Source organism: Tupaia chinensis, unplaced genomic scaffold (assembly GCF_000334495.1).
Source record: "Tupaia chinensis unplaced genomic scaffold, TupChi_1.0 Scaffold143591_1, whole genome shotgun sequence".
Lineage (NCBI taxonomy): Eukaryota > Metazoa > Chordata > Mammalia > Scandentia > Tupaiidae > Tupaia > Tupaia belangeri.
In genome coordinates, this window is record NW_006203437.1 from 442,167 (window position 1) to 461,982 (window position 19,816).

Genomic DNA, 19,816 nt, shown 5'->3' on the forward strand with positions numbered 1-19,816 from the left:
GGCCCGGGGGGGTGCCCTGTAGCTACTGCCTGCTGAGAGCGTCTCGCCGGGTGCCTGTGGAGGGCAGGTGCTCTGTGGCCCTGTGACCCCCTCCCCCCCCGTGCCCCTTCCCCATTCATGAAAGAAATAAAGAAGCTTCATTTTTAAAAGTGGGTTACAAAATGCCCGTGGCTCCTCTGCCAGCGCCCCATCACATCCTTCCCCCAGGAAGTCAGCAGTGCTGTGAGCAAGTGTGTGCACGGTCCCCTGGGTGGGCAGCCGAGCCAGCCTGGCATTGGCTCCTTCCCCGGGGCCTCCGTGTGAGACCCCAGCACGGCCGGCAGCCTGTCTGCAGCCTCGTGGGAGGTCCAGAGCCAGAGGCAGCCGTTGAGCAGTGCCCGGGTTTCTGACCCACAGACGCTGGGAGACTGTACAGGGTTGCTGCCGCCATGTTTATGTGTTTATCTCTTCCAGGAGAGATAAACAGAGACAGACAGAGACAGGCAGCCCAACAGCGTCCCCATGCCATCCACCCCCAGTCTCGCCTCGCAGGGCCTCGCACTCGGGGAGGTCCCTTCCACTGCGGTCCAGTTGCAGCACTGCTGTCTGCCCCATGTCCCGTCAGATGCTTTAAGCAATAAGTTTTGCAGAATTTGTCAGGCAGCAACAGCTAATGGATACACCGTGTCTGCTGGGTTCGCTTCCGCCTGCCTGCCGATCTCGGCTCCCCGCCTTCTCCTGGCACTGCGATTCCTGCCCTCACTTTCCTTTCAGTTCTGTCCTGGAAGTTTTAAACTCCTGTGTCTGCTGGCTCCTCTGGGCCAGGCCCTCGGGGCTTCTATTCTTCCCTGAAATGACCTAGCTGCTGTCAGACCTCTCTCCAGCTTACACTAAGCATGCAGTCACCACAGTAAGTAATGTATCTGGGATCTCATTGACTTAAACAGACTTCTGCTCCGTACACTTTATAAAGCTGAGAATAAAATCCTGACGATTAAATAACCAGCTCCCCAAGTGGTTAAACGGCTCATAGCGATAAAATTAACTATTTTCAAATAGTCTTTTGTGGCCTCCCATTTTACTTGGGTTATGGCTGTTTCTTAGTGTGGGGTTCCTGCGCCTCGAATCTCAGTTATTTCTTCAGAACCCCGACACCATCCCTGTCCCCCGGCCATCTGTGGCCACGTGTGTGTGCGCGTGCCCAAGACCCAGGAGGACCATGCTGAGAAGGAGTTGTGAGAACCATCCAGGCGTGTGTGTGCGCGTGCCCAAGACCCAGGAGGACCATGCGGAGAAGGAGTTGTGGCATGACCATCTCCCTGGGGAGGGATTTCTCACTGCCCCTCACTGTCTCTGTCTTGGGGAAAATAATCTCTAAATAGGGACCAGCAGTTGGTGTAATGGCTACATTGCTGGACTCCCATGTAGTCAATCATAGTTCGAGTCTTGGACCCGGTGGCTTAAACTCACGCCGGGCGCGTGTGCATGCGTACCCAAGATCCCGAGAGGAGAATGGAGAAGGGATTGCAGCATGGCCATTCCCCCTGGGGGGTGATTTCTCGCTTTCTGTCTCTCTGTCTCTGTCTTTCTGGTGAGTGTACGCGCCCTATAGCAAAAACCTCTCCAAGGAAAAACTCTAAACAAATCAATTAAATAGCACTTGCACCTGCCCGTGCTGCCGGCCGACCTGTCCCGGTCAGCTTCTTGGAAGCAGGATGAGCTGCTGTTTGGGATATGAGCCTGGGAACGGGAGGGGAGGTGGCAGGATGGGGCAGAGGACCATGCTGACCTGCAGCAAGCGCTCCACCCCCTCGACCCAGGGGCCCCATGTCCCCTGGCAGCTGAATTCACTGTCCCCTCCCTTGATCAGCTGACACAGCCAGCTGGGAGGGGTTAGGATGGAAGAGGCAGCTCCTCACAGCCACAGACCCTGGGCTGCTGGCTGGGGTGTCCGCCAACAGCCTTCCTCACAGGGCACCTGGGTGGCCACCTTCTGTCTATGCCCGAAACTCTCCGCGGTCCAGCCAGTGTCCTGGTTTCAGTTCTCAGCTCACCAAAGGCACGACGTGTTAGCGGAGAGCCCTTGAAGGCACTCAGCGCTGGGTCTGAAGTGGCCGTTGGCATTGCGCTGCGCGGGCCCCAGGTGGTGGACACGACATTGGTGGCAGGTCAGCATTAACCGTTCACCACGTCTGTCCCACAGCCGTCTACTCTCTACGGCACAGTGAGCGCTGGAAACCACAACGCGGATACACACGTGTACGGTGACCTGAAGGCAGTCTGGGAAGGTCAGCACAGACGGCTGACGCAGAGGGGGCTGGGCCGCGGTGCGGGGGCCTGAGTTCGGTGAGGCCGACCTGCATGGCAGGTTCCGGTGCCAAGACCTTCCTGAGCACTCTGGGTGAGACCCGAACGCGGGCTGGTGGAGACGGGGTGGAGCACAGCACCGAGGCCCACTGGGGCGTCTCGCTCTCTGCCTCTCACTCATGGAAGAGACATCAAACGTGACAAAATTAAAGCAGTGATGAGTTAAAGGGGCTGGTAGCGTGCCGCAGAGGTTGAAGGAGCCTGAGGGCGGCCTGGCTGGGTCTGCGGACATGCTCTACAGGTGGCGGGGCCCACGTACACAGGAGCACCTGGGCAGAGCCGGCGTGTGGGAACCGGCTCAGGGCCAGAGCCTTGCACAGGGCGGGGGTCCTGGATGAATCGTCCTGACCACAGCACAAGTTATGCTCGAGGGAGGGCTAGGAGTGAGCCTGGGGGAGAGGTCACTGTTACCTAGCTGGGGTTTTCCGGAACATTCCGGCACAGTTGTGCTTTTCGTCTTGTCTTTTACCGTACGGCATCTCTGCAGACATTCTTCGGGAGAGCTTGGTAGATGGTGACAGTGACAGTGGCAGTGGAGGAGGGCAGACTCTGGAGCTGATGCCTGGTCGTGTCCTCCCCATCTGATGTGACAGACACAGGCACAGCCCCGGGGATGGGGCTCATCGCTGCCATCCGTGTCCTGGAGACCGGAATGCTGGCCCCGGGAGGAGCACCTGTCTGCATCACAGAGCATCCTTAGCGACCACGCAGCCAGGGTGCGGTCAGGTGGGACAGGACTGTGAGGTTGGGCTCCCACAGGGCAGGTTCCTGGCCCTGGAGCTGAGGCGAAGGCTGCGGCCATGGCGTTGGTGTCGTACCGAGCGCCGTTGTCCACCTCTGTGGGCCGGCGGATGGTGTACACAGGTAGGTGGGCAGCTGCGCTGCCTCAGCAGGGACTTCCTTCCCCACGCCCCCGCAGGGCGGTGCTCACTCAGGGAGCCCCGAGGTAGCCCCACCATTCCCTAGCAGCCTCCCAGTCTGCGGTGCTCAGGGACAACCAGCCACTCTGTGTGGGAAGGATAGCGTGAGCGTGCTCACTTCATAAAGTTCATGAAGCCGAACACCAGATTAACAGGCCGAATGGAGGCTGTCACACGTCAGCTTTGAAGAAGGTTCTAAAAGTTGGACACAACGATCTTCATTTTTCTTTTCAAAAAGAATCTCAATCCCTTTTGAATTGAAAACTGAGTAAATCCAAGCTCTTCTGCACTGCGGGGACAAGGGGTGTTAATTACCATACTCAGAAATACAAGAACGACCGGGAAAGCAAAGGTGGGAATGACAGTGCGCCCCATGACGCGCCGTGCCAGGAACTCTCCCACTTTCCACTCTTCCCGCCACTTCTCGGGGCTGTCGGGACTGTGCCTGGGCCTTCTTTGACCCCACATTTTGCTGGGCTGGATGTCCAGGCTGAACAACCCTGACACGCTCCAGTTCCCTGAGCGAGGCCACGTCATCGCGTTCACTCCTGGACCCGCCAGCGCTCACTGCGCAGTTGTTAGTGATGAATGGAATTCGACTTGCACTTGTTAAATTGGGTTTCAGATCCCCGTGATAAGAAGCTTCTTACCAAAAGTGTACATTCAGGCGCGGCCACACTGCCCAGAGCTAAGACGCTGCGTCTGTCGCTGGGACCCGTAGGAATCCCAGGTTCGATTCTAGGGCAGACCTGAAGGCCGGGCTCAGAACCCCCAGGCTGAGGCAGGGTGGGCCTAGGCTTGAGGCTGGCCTGACAGAGCTGGGTGCAGGGCTGTGTTGCCCGGCCGGCCAGAAGCACACATTTCTTGCTCTAAGTTTTTAGCAAGAAAATATTGGGTCATCAGAAAAGTCACTATGTAACTTTGCTATGTTTTTCTATGCAAAAATGACATGATTTTTCCCATGACCCAATCCATCAAGTTTATAAAGACATAAAAGCTTGAAGTAGTAGCGGGGGGCATGTGACAAAGGCACGCTTCCTATGAACGTCGGGGCAGTTCCCCTTACCTGGCTGTGGCTGCTGTGCTCACAGAGCGTGAGCTGAGACAGGGCAACGCGCAAAGCACCTCCACTGTAAGTGTGTTGGAGAGGGACTGAGACAAAGCACCCTCCGGTGGGGCATGGTCACGTAGCAGTCCCTGCTCCACCTCTCCATCTGTCAGGATTTGGGACACGCATGCGCACGCGCCTGGCTTGTTTTCAAGCTCCCAGGCTGGGACAAGCCATGTGTGGCCACGAGGGATCTGGGTCCTTACCCACTAGCTCCGGGCCAGCCCCCCCATTTACAGTGTGTACTTGTTGCTCTTCCTCGGTTTACTACTAATCTGCTCAGCTCCCTGACATGGTGAGGTAAGTGCACAACTCACAGGACTTTTACTCTGAAAATCTAATACTATAGAGAAAATTATGAAGTGATTTAAAAAATATTTTAGAGCATGGTTATATATTTTTAAAACATCTGTTTACATACAAACGATATATTTGTTTATGCAGGTCCAGGTCCTATGCTGTTTTAAAGCTTAAAATTACATTTATTTAAAAGGTGATTTTTTAGGCCACCAAGTGGTGTGGTGGTGAGGCACTGGACTCCCAACGGGTTCGAGTCCCAGACCTGGCAGTTGCTTTCTCACTTTCTCTCTCGTTCTGGTGAGCACATGCCTTATAGCAAATTAAAAAATAATAATAGTAAATAAAATTTTAAAAAAATAAAATGTGTTTTTTCAAATTTTTTAAATGAATCCCCATTTAGTTTAAACTAAAGATACTTTATTATTTTTAAGAGCTTTTTTCTGTAGGGCACTTGTACTTGCCAGAGCATAGAGAGACAGAAAGCGAGAGACCACGCAGATGAGCCCTAGTAAACCACGGGTGTGCGTTTAGTCGGGCGTCACGTACCTACTGGAGCTCTGCGGGCTCCATGCTACAGGTGGCGTGTGCTGGCCTGCGGTGCTGGGGGCCACAGGGCTGGCGCGGATCTGGACCCCAGCCCAGTCAACATGAAGGGTGCCAGGCTACACACGGCGCCTAAGGGCCTGGCAAGCTGGAGGCAGGGACTGGATCGCGGCACGCTTGTTCGCCATCATGGATAAAATGCATTTGAAGAGCCTGGCAGGCCAAAGGACCCCTGCTCACATAAACCTGGGGCATTCTGGAACTCCGCCTCCGGAAGGCAGCCCGGCTCGGGCTTGTGCTGCAACAGCCAGGACCGAGCGCTCTGGGAAACCGGAGGGAGCGGCAGCAGCGGCCCCGCAGGTGGCAGAGGAGCGTGCTGCTGTTGCTCCACTACCCCGATTTCAGACCCTGGTTCATCTCGGCTTCCCTCGGTGAGACCGTCACACTCACGGTCATGTCTCATGCTCCATTATTTTAAAAATAGAAAATGACTTCACACCAATTGCCAGTAGTTTCCTGTTTGAAGAAATAATAAAACAGTCCTGCAAACTTGCCTTCGATTTCATCACTCCAGTTCGGAAAGCCAGTATTCCAGGTTTTCACTGACTGATGACAAACGCTTCCGTGATTCAATGTCATTGAGCCATCTGGGAGTTACACTGCATTTTGTTGCTGTTATCTGTTTGTAACTGCGTGTTACACCATCATAACGTGCAATTGGCTCTTAATCCAAATTTGCTGTGACTTAGAATTATGTTGTGCACGCACCCTTACCCTGATGTTTTGGTTCTATTCAAAGAGAATAAAAATTAAAAGCTAAGTACAGCTGGAAATGAACTTCGTTTCAAACGTTTTTATTTAAAATAAAACCTTTGGGTGTCTCATCAGCCTAACGGCCTGGTGACAGTGACCTCTCTAGTCACTGATGACACGTCAGATGTGGCCCCTCCCAGGACCGCGTGCACAGAAGGCCTGCACATGCCCGCGCCCGCCCAGATGCCGTCCTTCCTTGCTGCTTTCTTCTTCTTCTTCTTCTAAAGAGGTTTCTGCCTCAGGTCACGTAAAAGACAGTGGGAGGGAAAGTGAGAAATCTCCCCTCGGGGATGAACACCCCCAGTCCCTTCTCCTCCATTCTCCTGGGCCACCAAATCCGGGACTTGAACTGCAGCCAGCCGTGTGGGAGTTCAGCAACGTAACCTCTGCGCCATCTGCTGGCCCCTCTTTTTCTTTCAAACTGTAATGTGACCAAAAGTGAGCAGGACATTGACCAGCGAGCTCAGGAACCCCAGAGCTCCAGGGAGTGCGAGGACGACCCCGCAGGAGTGTAACTGCACTTTGAAGGCTGCAGCTGTGGGGATGGCAACAGCGTAATGATTATATGACTCCCACGCAGTCAACTGCGGTTCGAGTCCTGGACTCAGCGGCTTAAAAGTCATGCTGGGTATTTGTGCATGGGCCCAAGATCCCCAGAGGAGAATGAAGAAAGGGTTGTGGAGTGGCCTCCCCCCACCCGGGGGGGGATTTCTCGCTTTCTGTCTCTGTCTCTTCGGGGAGTGCAAGTGGCCTATAGCAAATCTCTCTCTCTCTCTCTCTCTTTTAAAAGACCTCCAGCTGTGAGCAGTGAGCTGGGCAGCCCAGGGCTGGTCTGGGCTGAGGGAGAGGTGAACTTGAGTGGCTCTGGCAGGGTGGCCGTTCACCTGTGGGTTCTAACCCCTCGGTCTTCCCTTGATGGACAGGCTGCTCGAACTCATCTCACTCTGTCCCTCTGAGGGCCCTCTGCCACTGGTCCGACCCCTCGGCCAGCTCTGTGCGCAGAAGCCCTCACCTCGCCGGCAAACAACTTTGAGGTCTTAGGTTTAGATTTTTGATCCATTTAGAGTTGATCTTTATTCATGGTAAGAGACAGGAGCCCACTTCATCTTTCTGCAGGTGAATACTCAGCTTTTCCGGCACTATTTTCTAGAGATTTCTACCCCCTCCCCCGATTGGCCAGTGCCCACGGCAGTGAGTTTCGGAACCTTAGGAAGACACGGTTGTACTTTTCCACCAGCCTAAGTCTCGTGGGGTGCCACAAGTTTTCAAGCTCTAGGCCAGCACCGTTCGGATGGAACATCGTGGACCGTGTGTGTCATGTTGCCCGTCCCGATGGCCACACTGAGGGCTGAACACGGGCGAGGAAACGTGAAGAATATACAAGGGGTCCTCGATTCTCGGAAGGAGCGATAAAGACTGCATCAGTTTCCATTTTTTATACCAGAATAAACTTGTGTGTCGATTCCGTTTTTCCTGAACATTTGCAGTCCCTTGTATTTTAATTTCCGATATACCCAAGTTGTCATTTTGATAACAAAGTCACGTCAGGACTGCCCCACAAGATGCTCTGCTCTTTCTCTCGCACCAAGCCTTCGAAGTCTGGTGCGAATCTCTGACTCTCAGCACACCTGGACCGGGGCCGGCACATAACGGGGGTGGGTGCACAGGACATCCAAAACCCCAGGGATGTCTTTAGCGAAGTGTCCGGAAGGAGGTGTCGACTAAACACTGTTGATCTGGTAACTTTAACACCAGGTCAGAAAATTAATAGCATGAATAACAAGGAATCCGTTATGGCAGAAATAGCTCAAAGCGTACTGCATGTGAATGAAATGCATACATTTACCCACGTGGTGACTTCAGTGCGCACACAGAACGAACAAGTCAGATGCCAGAAGCCGAAGTGTTTAGAATCAGGCAGGAATGGTCCCCTCACTTCGTAGCTGAAAACCCAGGGGCCTTTCAAGAGAGCCCCCCCACCCTTGGGTGCCTGCCCTGACCTCACACGACTCACTCAGGGCTCAACCCCGACGCGTCCGAACCACTCACTGGGACCTATCTCCAGCCAGGGCTGGGCTGAGGACGCCGTGAGTGACTCGCTTCTGGCAAGTGAAATGAGAGAGGGATGCGTCTGGGGCTTTCTAGGAAGGGCTTCCCCGCTGATTAGGAACAGACGCACGCCCTCGCCCTCGCCCTCGCCCTCGCCCTCGCCCTCGCAGACAGTCTATCTGCGATGACACCCGAACTGTGGCGACCTCCTGGGCAACCGAGCGCAGCTGCCCGAGGCGGCCTGGCACACGGACGGGCCGGGGAGCGGGAAGCCCTGTGCTTCCCGGGAGTCCCGAGCTGCTGAGCTGGCAGCCCGAGTCCTGGTCCCCAGTCTCGTCATTGCCCCCGCTGTCCCGGCCCTGGCAGGACGCAGCGGCTGGTGGCGTCTACACAGGCAGGTCTTGTAGGGATCCTTTATCACGGGAACGTCCAGGCCTGTCTGTGACCGTGAGGGTCCCTACGAGGACGGTGTGAGTGGGTGGTCCCCCACCCTGCCTGCTGGTCTCCTGCCAGTCTCCTGCTGGTCTGGACACTTCCTGCCACAGAGACAAGGAGTGAGCCTTCTTTACAGTCTCCCTGGATGTCCTTCGGGCGGGATGGCATGTGGGGAGTCCCCTGGCTGTGACGGTCTGTCGAGGCTGTCCAGTTTTACCGTCCAGTCTGGACCCACTCACAGCGTCAGATCCTGCCTCTTCCCGACAGGCCGGGAAAGCAAGGTGTTGCCCTCGAGGTCACGTGAGTGACTTTGACGAGGACAGCCTCTTCTTCCATCGGCTGGGGCCACGTGTGTGCCGTGTGCACTGCTCGGGGCAGGCTCTTGGGCAGCCATCGGGCCACCCCACGCAGACTAGTCGGGCGCTGGGCAGGCAGGGACGACACTCGCTCCTGAGACAGCTCAGACCCCAAGCACCCAGGAAGCCTCGTGTGACATGGGAAGGTGCCTGTGAGTACGAGGTCCGTAACGGTGAGCAGAAATGTCTCCTGTGGAGGTCGTCGTCAGGCTGTGAGGACACCCGAAAAACAGGCGTCCCCTTGGTCACGGCACACACGGCCTCGCGCCTCCCCATCCCCTACTCGCGGTCGCTGGTGCATCCTGACCCACAGCAGACCACAGACCTGTTTCCTGCAGGCAGGTGCCCCCACACGTACGGGGAGTGGCTCGACTAGTGACCGCAGGGGGCCCTTCCTGGACAGGAGACGCCTCTGCCTGCGGGTGCACCTGGGGACTGGTGTGGGAGCTCGCGTGGGCTGGACACTCACACAATGGCACTGGCTAGTTGGGACCAGCGTTCACCATTTCTTCAGGGTCAGGTGGTGGCCCTGCTGTGGCATAGGCGTGCTCACACGGGAAGGTCCTGGGTTTGCGTCCTGGGACTTCCCTGAACACACTGTACGTGGGAGCCCTTCTCTCTCTCTCTTTCTCAGAAGAAATAAAACGTCTCCAGCCCGTGAGTCCCTCCTGGGTGACTGTCAAACTGCAGTTCTATTCGCACCCGGGCTGTGGTTGTGACTCTCAAGGCTGTCCCCCCCCCACCCCCCCATGCCCTTGTCAGGCGTGCCCACCTGCATGCGTTTCATGCCTTGTGTGTCCCCACCCTGCCCCGCCATGCGGCTTCTTGCTGGTCTGAGTGCCAGCCATGCCCACGCTGTTGACAGACTCTCAAAAGGACTTGCTAAAACACTAGCCTCGGGGCTCCCCTTGGTCCTTGGGATTTATGTCCTGGAATGATTTACCCTGGCCACTAAGGCGTCCCTGAGGACTATCAGGAGAACTCTGCCCTCCTCTGATGACTAAAACCAAGCCCTGAAAGGCAGTTCCTCCCTGACCCGCCCTTCATTGTCTCGCCAGGAAGTCCAGAAGGGGGGAGGGTTTGAGAGGCCCTGGGGTCTAAACACCCATCTCGCCCCCTCTACTGCGGTCCTTGCTGTCCTCGCCCCTCGGTCCACTCGCATGTCCCTCTGCTTGGATCCCTGTGGTCTCTGACGCTCACAACCCTGGCTGGCCATTAAAACGAGGGGAGGCCCAGGCCATGGCACAGCAGGGCGGAGGGTTCCAGAGGATGACGGGCGTCCTGGGGCCTCTCCCAGCAGGCACAGTGGGCTGGCTGAGCGCAGCGTGAAGACCCTGCTGGGGTACGCCTGTGCCTCTCCATCTCCCACTCATGGAAGAAATAAGTAAATAAAAACTAAAAGAAGGCAGTTCCGGTGAATGAATAATAGCTTGAGGAGCTCCCGGGGGAAATGGCCCAGGAGCCGCAGAAAGGGGAGAGTGCAGGAGAGAAGCTGCAGGCAGCCTGCTGGGGGTCTAACTTTAGCCAGGGGCTTCGGGAGGGCACCACCAAGCCTGTAGCTGCAAGATTTGCTTAATGATGAGCAGGCTAAGGAAGCCCCTGTGGTCGGATTATGAAGACTTGGGCAGCCCTGAAAAATCAGACGACTGGAGAAAAGCACTGTAGGTCTTCAGGAAAGGAGGGAAGCCAGAGGGAGGCTGGAGCGATGCTGGCTAGGAGGCTGCTGTGACCCAGAGGGAAGACCCCGAAGGGCTGTCGCTCCTTGCCCACTCCTGCAGGACGTGATCCCAGGGCTGACTGCGGCATGCTCACAGCTGTGTCCCCCACACGCAGGACAGCACGTGGCCTCCTGCAGCTGACCCTAAGCAGGTGTCGGATTAGCAAATAACTGTGGGCCACAGGGGGAAAGTGACAGCGCAGGGGGGTCGGAGAGGGACACTCGCTCGGAGGCGGATCCCCTCTACTGATGCCCTGGTAGCTGTGTCCTTTTGCTTTTTTGTTAAAGTTTATTTCTTCTGTGGGTCAGAGAGACAGAGAGAAAGAGAAGGAGAGAGACAACCGTCAATAGGGTATTTTTAAAAAGTTTATTTATTCTAAAATTTTAGCCATAGGTGCACATGTTTACCAGAGACCAAGAAAGCACCCTGTGGGAGGGCCCGGCCGCAGTCCCTTCTCCAGCTCTCTGCATGTCACCAGGTCACCAGGTCCAGGATTTGAACCACGTGGTCAGTCATTTGAAGCCACCCCGACCACTGCACCGACAGCTGGCCACGACTCCCTTTCAAAACTGACAGGAGACAAGGTTGGGGCCTCCGCAAGCTGCACTCGGGCTCCAGTCCTGTCTCCTCTCACTGCCTGGAACAGGGGTCCACACACCACAGCCTGCAGACCAAAACTGATGCTGTTCCCTACTTTTGTAGGGACTATAAGCAAAAAAATAAGTTTTACATTTGTTTAATAGTGGAAGAAAAGAAAAAGACCGTTTGGAGACACGCGAAGGTAACAGGAAGCGCAGTCTCAGCCCGTGAGCCCGTGCACCGGCGCTATTCCGCGCTGCTTCCCTGACCGAGGTCTGCGGCTGCGGCCACCCTGCGCTGGCCAACGGGGAGCTGGGGCACCTTCCCGCGTGCACTGAGTCTAAGTATGCGCACCTGACTCGCTGCTGCTGCGGCTCGGCCCTCCGAAGACGGCTGCAGGCACGCCACGGCCAGCGACGGGGTCAGCAGGCAGCTAGGGCAGCTGAGGTAAGGGGCCTTGAAGAGCAGCTTCAGTGGAGGCCAGTCGCTCGCCCGCCCTCCTCTGCAGGGGCAGCAGTCCAGCTCCACCTTGGAAGTGGGGTGCAGGCCTCCGAGACCCGGCAGGGACAAACGCTCTGTCCGTGAAGACCCAGTTCCGGGTGTGGCGGCTCCCCGTCCCCACCTGCCCTCATGTCTGAGGGATGACGACGCTGAACAGTAACGGAGACACTCCACAGAGGGCTGAGGCCAACAGGTGCCAAGGGGCTAGGAGCTGGGTCCCACTTGGGCGCACGACTCGAGTCCCAGACCTGGTGGCTTGTAAAACTCGCCAGGCACGTGGGTCTCAAAGGGAGAGGAGGAGGAGGGATTGCCACGTGGCCATCCCCTGATGACCCACTGGGACACCAGCCAAACCACAGTTGAAATGTCAAGAGCGGTGCAGGTCTGTGTGCCAGGCTGTTTGGAAGGGACTGCAAAGACCCCTCCAAAGAAGCTGTGTCTGCGTGCCCACTACGCCTGTCAGGTGGAGGGAGGCTGTCCTCGTGCTCTGGCGACCCCATAGTTAACGGAGGGTGTTACCGAGCGGAACGGAACACAAATCACGCCAAACGCAGCGCAGCATCAGGGCCCTCGGTGAGCACCCAGCCCTGCACCCGCAGTGAGGCGTGTCAGACCCCGCCCTGGAAAGTGGGCACTGCCCTTCTGAGCACAGCTTGCTGCACCCTGAGCAGCCCCCAAAGGCGGCCCCGGAGCAGGACAGGGCTCCAGCCCTCACCCCCGGGGCGAACACCGGGCTCCCTGACCCTGCAGCAGGGTGTGGAAGGGCCGGAGGTCGGGGCCACAGCTCCTGCCTCTGCTGTCCTGGTCAGTGTCTGGTAACAGGAGGGGAGTTTCCTCTCTGCGTCCCCAGCTGCCCATCCAGTCCTCACCCCTTTGGTTTTGGGGCCTCTGACACCCTTCCTGAGCCCATGGCTTCATCCAGTTTTATTGGCGCTATTCTGCCAGAGCTGGCTGCCCTTGTCACCATCACAGCATCACCGAAACGCCTCGGCTTCACTTCCCGAGTGACACATGCAGCCCCCAGCGGGGTCTTGCCTATGCTGCCATCCTCTCCCCTGCAGCCAAGTCGCAGGTGGCCAGGGCACCAGCGGGTCCAGGTGGGCCCAGCCCCTTCCACGTGGCCCAGCGCAGTGGCTCATGGCGCCAGCTCCCAGTTCCAAACTCCTGCCGGCCCCGTCTCAGACTCCTCTCGCTGTCACGTGTTCACTGACCCCCACAGGCACCGCTTGCCTCTGCTCGTTTCCCTAGAAACCCCAGCCTCCGTGCGGGCCTTCCTCAGGCACGGCCAGCCCAGGCTGTTCCCAGCTGACAGCTTCATCTGTTTTCAACGGCATCCAACGTGTGGGGGGCACCTGCTCCTCAGGCAGGTTCTCCGGTCTGCAGGCCCGTGTCCTGCGTGTGCGCGTGGAGGGGATTTCCATGTTCAGACGCTCATGCACAGAGCAGTCCGGAGCCGCAGCTCCGAGCCCAGCCTGGGCCATCGGTGTGCCAGCTTCGCGCTCCCCTCCCAGGCTTCCCGGGCTCCCATTCCCCCTCCTCTGTCACTAATAAGGGTGATTGGATGAGCAAGCCCAGGACCCGCTCTGCAGTCAGTGGTTAAGGCAGCTGATCCCACGGGGTTGGCCACGTGGTTTGAGTCCCAGACCTGGCAGTGTATGTGTGCCTACAATCCAGAGGATGGGGACAGGGACAGGGAGGGACTGCAGCATGGCCCGGACCTGGGCTGCTCTCTCCCTCTCTTCTCTGTCTCTCCGGTGAGTGCACGCACCCTCCAGCGCACACACACACGTGCCTTCCAGCACACACATGTGCCTTGTAGTACACACACACACACACAAACATGTGCCCTCCAGCACACATATACACACATGCCCTCCAGCACACACATACGTGCCCTCCAGCACACACTCATGTCCTCTAGTGCACACACACGTGTCCTCCAGCACACACACATGTGCCTTCCAGCACACGCATGTGCCGTGTGGTACACACACACACAAACACGTGCCCTCCAGCACACACATACGTGCCCTCCAGTACACACTCATGTCCTCTAGGGCACACACACACATGTGTCCTCCAGCACACACATGTGCCCTCCAGCACACACACACATGCACGCCCTCCAGCGCGTGCGCGCACACACACATGCCCTCCAGCACACACACATGTCCCAGAGCCTTGTCGGTGACCAGAGCATGGTGGGCCCGTCACGGCCTCGTACCCCGCCTTCAGAGGACAGAGCCCTTGCGTGAAGTGGAGGGGTTTCTCAAGTGTCTCTTCTCTGTCTGCTCAAGGCCCAGACTACATCAAGGAGCACTTGCCGAGCATTCAGGAGCACACCACCTACGTCGGGGAAGGGCAGCCGTCGCCGGAGAAGACGGGGGACCTCCAGTACCTGTGGAGGCCGGCCTGGCACAGCAGCCAGCCGGCCCGGTACAAACACGAGTTCGTCGGTGGAGTTGGCTGGGGAGTGCGCGCGCTGGACTCCGTCAGCAGGCCGTGGCCGCACAGCGGCTTCCACATCAAGGTAGTCTCCTCGCCGAGGCTCTCCTAGCACTGCGTTCAGACCTGAAGTTGGGTTTGCACCTTAGGAAACCTCGGCTCGCACCCTCCCTGGGAGGCAGAACGTGAACGCGTGACCCCTGTGTCCCTGAGGAGGTGAAGGCGTGGTGGCCCCAGGGCGCCCGCTGGTTAGAAGCAGGCTCCCGCAGTCCGGAATCTGGGACTTGGCGGTGCACAGGAGCGGCCGCTGCGAGGGCACCCCAAGCTGGGGGAGAAGTGGTGTCGCAGCCAGTGCGGACGGCGCCCGGTGGTCGGGGATCGGGGCGGGCAGGCAGAGGCTCTTGGGAACCGTCCTGTCTCCTTTCTGTGTTACGGACTTGGCAGGAGCCCAGTCTCCTCTGAGACAGAAGGACGCACAGTGATGTTAGACGTCAGACCTGAGAGGCCCGCAGCCTGTGGGTGTGGGCGCAGATTCCCCCACGGCTGCCTGTGGTTCGAGTCCAGCCCTGGAGGCTTGAGGGATGCACCGGGCCCCTGCACACCTAGGACCCACAGATGGAGAAGTGGAAGCAAAGGAGTCTTACCCGTGGCACTGCCCTGTGCTCCCTGGGGCACCGGAGGGTACCCCGTTACTGGTAACTGTAGTATTCAACTTTCAGACAGTTCAGTGGTTGTCCTGGAAGAAGGGATCTGAACTCTGGGATTTGACTCAGAGGGCCACACTCGCTGGAGAGAGACAGGGAAAGAAGGACGCATCCCCGACAGGGCCAGGTCTCACCACCCCCTTTGCTTCCAAAATACCACAGCAGTGTGGGCGCAGGTGGGGCTCAGTCTTCGGTCAGACTCCGATTTAGGCCCATTCTGACCACGAGTTCCCTCTCTGGGTCTCTGGTCCCCTCTCCCTCTCCTTGAAGTGGTATTTTGCAGGCCACATCACGGGCACCCACATTCCTGACCTGGTCCTGCTGTCTGCCAGCAGTGCACGGTGTGGTTCATTCCTGAGCTCCGTGCCTCAGTCTCCCACTGTGAAACCTCCACGTCTCCCTGCAGGGCTGCGGGAGCAGGGCCCAGCCCTGGCAGTAAAGCCAGTGGCAACTGAGCAGCCGTGCTGGGAGCATCGGCCGGCTGTGGGGTGCGCCTCCTGGTCCAGCTGAGACACACTGGGTGCACCCTGTGTGTGCCCAAGACCCTGGCAAGCTGGACAGCGGGGTGGGGACCGCGGCACGGCACGGCCCTGCGGAGGGGCCCTCTCATGCCCATGGTCCCTAGTGTGAAAAGAATTACTATCAGCTATCAATGAGCAGCCCCATGAGTGCGAGGAACGGAGGCGGACACAGCTTCGCTTCGTGGGACTAGGTCACGCCCAGCGACCATAATCTTCCTTCCTTAAAGCCAGTGATCTGGGACCTTATTATACCTGCAAACCCCTTCATAGCGACACCTCGATTCGTCTTTGGCTAAGCGTCTGGGAGAAATGGGGTGAGAATCTTGGGGGCTGTCTTGTAAGTCTGCCCGCTACAGGGTTAACAGTGATCCCCGTGCTGTCAGTGGGTTAGGTATACCATACCGTGCGCGTAAAGCGCTGGCTTAGGACCAGTGGGCGAGGCTGGCCGCGGGGTGGGGTCTCGGAGGACTGAAGTCCGTGCGCTCTGCGGGGTCCTGCCTCAGGTTTAGTTACGGTTCTGAGCACACAGGGCTGACACTTTGTCTGTTTGGTGAACTAATTCACATAGTGCAGTTTAAAAAAAAAATGGAAACCCGCTCCCTCTGGTGCTGAAGCCCCCCGCCCCTCACAGGGATAAGATGAGGTATGGGTCTCTGCAGTTTTCCATTTTTGCCTCCTAGCAAGTGAAACGCATCACAAAACCCATGCCTTAACACTGACATTTTCCACAAAGGATTGTCTGGTTTTTTCTCAGGCCCGAATATAAATGAATCCTTCAAATGCCCCATTCATGCAGAGCCTCACGCCCCGCCTGCGCCTGCCTCGTGGACCCAGCCTACAATGGGCTGCATTAAGCCATCTGTCACCAAGCAAGGACAATGGACTGCTCACCAGGTGGGGAGGAAGACACCCAAGGGGTTAACAGTAGTATTTTGCAAATTGAGGCGATGAGGAGAGAATGCATTAGCGTAAAAAAAGGCCCCCTGGGGGATTTCTCCGCACGTTTGGTGTCAGTCTCCTGGTGCCAAGGAGGCCAGAGAGGAAAACCACTGCATTCGCTCTGCCAGTGAGAGGGCCTCCCAGTCACAGAGGTGGACGGAGCCTCGGTCACAGAGGTGGACAGTGGGCTTTGGAGCACAGCAACCCCCAGCACTTCCTCGGGGGTCGCTCCCCGGAGAGAGCGCCGTTGTCCTTGGTACCCAGTCTATGCGGGGGTGGTCTGCGGTTAAAGGCGAAGGGCTCAAGCAATGACTTTCATTTTCAACGAGTCTGAGGCCCAGATGTGTGCACTTAACTAGCTCCAGCTGAACAGCTTTTACTTGGTCAGAAACTAATTCCCAGAGCTGGAGTGCAGCTCCCCTTCTACAAACAGCTACGCCGATCTGAAGATCACCAGTAGGAGATAGCCCAGCCTGGAGCTGGGATTATTTCTGTTGAAAACACTCGAGATAAGGGTGAAAGGTTCTCACTCTTTTTTGTTTTTTAAGACAGAGACTAAACAGATAAGGTGTCCCGCCTCTTGTCCTTTCAAAAGCTTCTCATTACATGTCTTTCATGAGCGACAGAAAGGGAGCCTGGGCAGGGGCTAGTCGGCTGCCCCCGCCAGCTCCCGGTCGGGGGTCCTCGGGTGCCCCTGGCACTGGCAGGCAGCAGGTCCCTCCGGATCCGGACCCAGCCTTCTCTGGGGCTCAGGGACACAGCGCGGCCAGGTTACGTGTTTCCATGGAGATGGCGAATTCACTGGGTGTGGGTTTCCCTTTTCTTTCATTTTTAGAATTCGCCAAAGGATGTGTGCTCTGTCTAAAGAGAAACCGGGGTGGGGTGGGGTGGTGGTGGTGAGAAAGCTCCCACGGGGCGCAATCGTGTCACAATCCCTTCCCTCCGTTTCTCCCTCCTTTTGGAATCTTGGGCATGCATGTGCCTGGCATGTTTCTCAGGCCACAGGGGCCGAGGCGCGAACCACACCAACGGTCACGAGGGTCCAGCGCCTTCACCACCGCTGTGAACTGCCCGCCAGGTCTCCCGGGTCACGGGTACACACAGGTCTATGTGCTCAGGAGGTCTCGGGACACGAACCCAGGACCACCCCCATGTAGGGGCCAGTGCCGTGCTGGCCCGCGCCTACGTGTCCTCACGGCCAGGTCACTGCGTAGTTCTGGGGGCGCCTGGACGCGAGAGGCTGGAAAGTGTTTAGGTCGCTTCAGAGCACGGGTGTGGGTCTGTCCTGTATGTGGGGACTGCTTGAGCCACACGTTCCTGAGTGCTCAGAAGTCCGCGTCCCGGAGCTGCGCTTTCTGCCCTGGCCACAGCCCCGCTCTGCCTCACTCTTGCCACCAGTGTCAACCCTGAAAGGGTGACGGGTGATGGGCAAGGCCTCGGAGTCCACGGGAGGCGCAAGGGCGCGAGGCCCGAGAGCAGGTTCGGGGACGCTGACAGCCAGATAAGCTGGCTCCTGCCTGTCCTGCCTCTGCCGTGTGCTCAGTCCAGGTCCAGGACGCCCCTTCTCCGGCCAGCTCTCCTCCCTCTTCTGCTTGCTTTGCTTTATGCCAGAGGGAGGGAACGGAGGGGGGGGGAAAGAGAGAGAGTAAAGGCACCTCCCTGGGGCTGGCAGGTGGCATGGTGGTTAAGACGCTGGACTCCCACATGGCCGACCACAGTTCGAGTCCCAGACCTGGTGCCTTAACTTTCTCACTTTCTCTCTCTCTCTCCCCTCCTTTTCTCTCTATCTCTATCTCTCTCTATCTCTCTCTATCTCTGGTGAGTGTATGTGCCCTGTAGCAAATTTAAAAAACTAATCATGATAAATAAAATTAAATAAATCACTCTTTTTTAAAAAGAAAGCAAGCACCCACCGATGGGCCCGGTCACACTGCAATCCTTTCCTGCGGTCCTCCGTCCGTCATGCCCGGCCCACGTGCACGCCCGGTGTGCTGTATAAGCCTCGGTGCTGGGCCTCGAGCCCCGGGCGGCGTGTGGGCCCCAGCAACCCCACGGCCCCCTCTCTTAACTGGCGGCAGAGTTTCCCGCCCAGCCCAGCTTCCTGTGGGAGCAGGGATGTAAACCCTGAGCCACGCGGGCGCCGTGTACCTCAGAACTAAGACTGTTCCGTTCTCCCCTCACAGTACGAAGAGCTGAGTCGGTCGGCCATCGAGAAACTCACCCACAGGTATCAAAACCCATGGTAAGCATGTTCGCCGCGTGATCGACTCTCACCCCGAGCTGGTACGTGACCGGGCTAGTTAGTGTACACTTCACGGCATCCTCTTATTTGCATAGGCTTTTTAATGACGATTTCATCCCTAAGGAACACATTTCCGCTGCCTGCTGCTCCTGGCCGAGGCGAGGAGCAGCACGCACAGTGAGAGGACGGACAGGGCGAGGGCGGAGAAGCGAGCCTGTGGCGACCCGAACGGCGGCCAGTGAGCCGCTACCTTTAGCTCCGTAACTGAGTCTCGGGAAGAAACAGTAATACTAATTTTTTGTATTGTTTAAAAAAAACTGATTTCGTCCCGTTGGCCCAGGAACTGTCGTAACAGGTGACCTTGGCTAACAGCCACCATCCTGGAGTCGCACGTGTGGGATTGTGCCATCGGGCAGCTCCTGACCAAACCAAACATACCTGACGCAAGACAGGTGAAACCGCCAGGAAGGAGGTCCAGGTGGCCCAGGCTCCCGAGAGGGAGGGCGCGGCCCTGCTCCTAGGAGACGGCAGGTGGAAGGTCTCGCTTCTCATAGGCTATTTCTCTGTTGTTGTTTAAGGTTTTTGCCATGGGGGCGTGTGCTCATCGAGAGAGGGAGACAGTGAGAGGGAAAGTGAGAAACCACTCCCCAAGGGGGTGGCTATGCCACAATCCTTTCTCCTCCATTCTCCTACCGGGATTTGGGACACACACACGTGTGCCACCAGGTCTGGACTTGAACCATGGTTAGCCATGTGGGAGTCCAGAACTGTATCCACTACGCTGCCTGGCGGCCCCTTGTAGGCTGCTTCTAACTGTTGCAGGACGGCTCAGTATATGCGAAATTTGGGTTTCAGTTTCTCTCTGCTCCCCCATAGCAACGTGAACGCATCAAGCCCCAGTCAAAGGCCGCCCAGGATGGTGACGTCTCAGTGGGCAACTGCCGTCACTCCCTCAGCTCATCCCACGCTGGGGCCACGGGGACCCTTCTCACTCCTTGCACGAAGAGCTCAGGTCCTCCTCGACCTGCTCTGTGCTGCGTTTAGCGAGCCCCAGGCATTGGCCGAGGTTTCCCCATTCCACATTGCTAAGCAGGAAGGCACAGGCCACGGAAGTCAAGGGGCTGCAACGAGCGTGGGCAGGGGGGACTCGCTGCATGCGTTTAAACACGAACGCGTCGTCAGACACGCCCAGAAGCCTCGACGTGCCGAGAGCTTTCCTGGGATGAGAGTGGTGGCTCGACGCCCGGCCGTGACGCGGTTATGCCCTTCACCAAGAGGCACGACGCCGAGAAGGACC

The 19,816-nt window shown here is 57.5% G+C and overlaps 1 protein-coding gene across 1 annotated transcript in view; it reads left to right on the forward strand.

Annotated features, from left to right (window-relative positions):
- Positions 1-3,052: 3,052 nt before the first annotated feature.
- The window catches only part of SPMIP2 (sperm microtubule inner protein 2), a 33,050-nt gene continuing 16,286 nt past the window's right edge, over positions 3,053-19,816 (forward strand). The window contains exons 1-3 of the mRNA XM_027766576.1: positions 3,053-3,210; positions 13,966-14,198; positions 18,461-18,519. Coding sequence (XP_027622377.1) covers positions 3,147-3,210; positions 13,966-14,198; positions 18,461-18,519 — 356 coding nt within the window. The 5' untranslated portion in view covers positions 3,053-3,146. The remainder of the gene's footprint in view (positions 3,211-13,965; positions 14,199-18,460; positions 18,520-19,816) is intronic.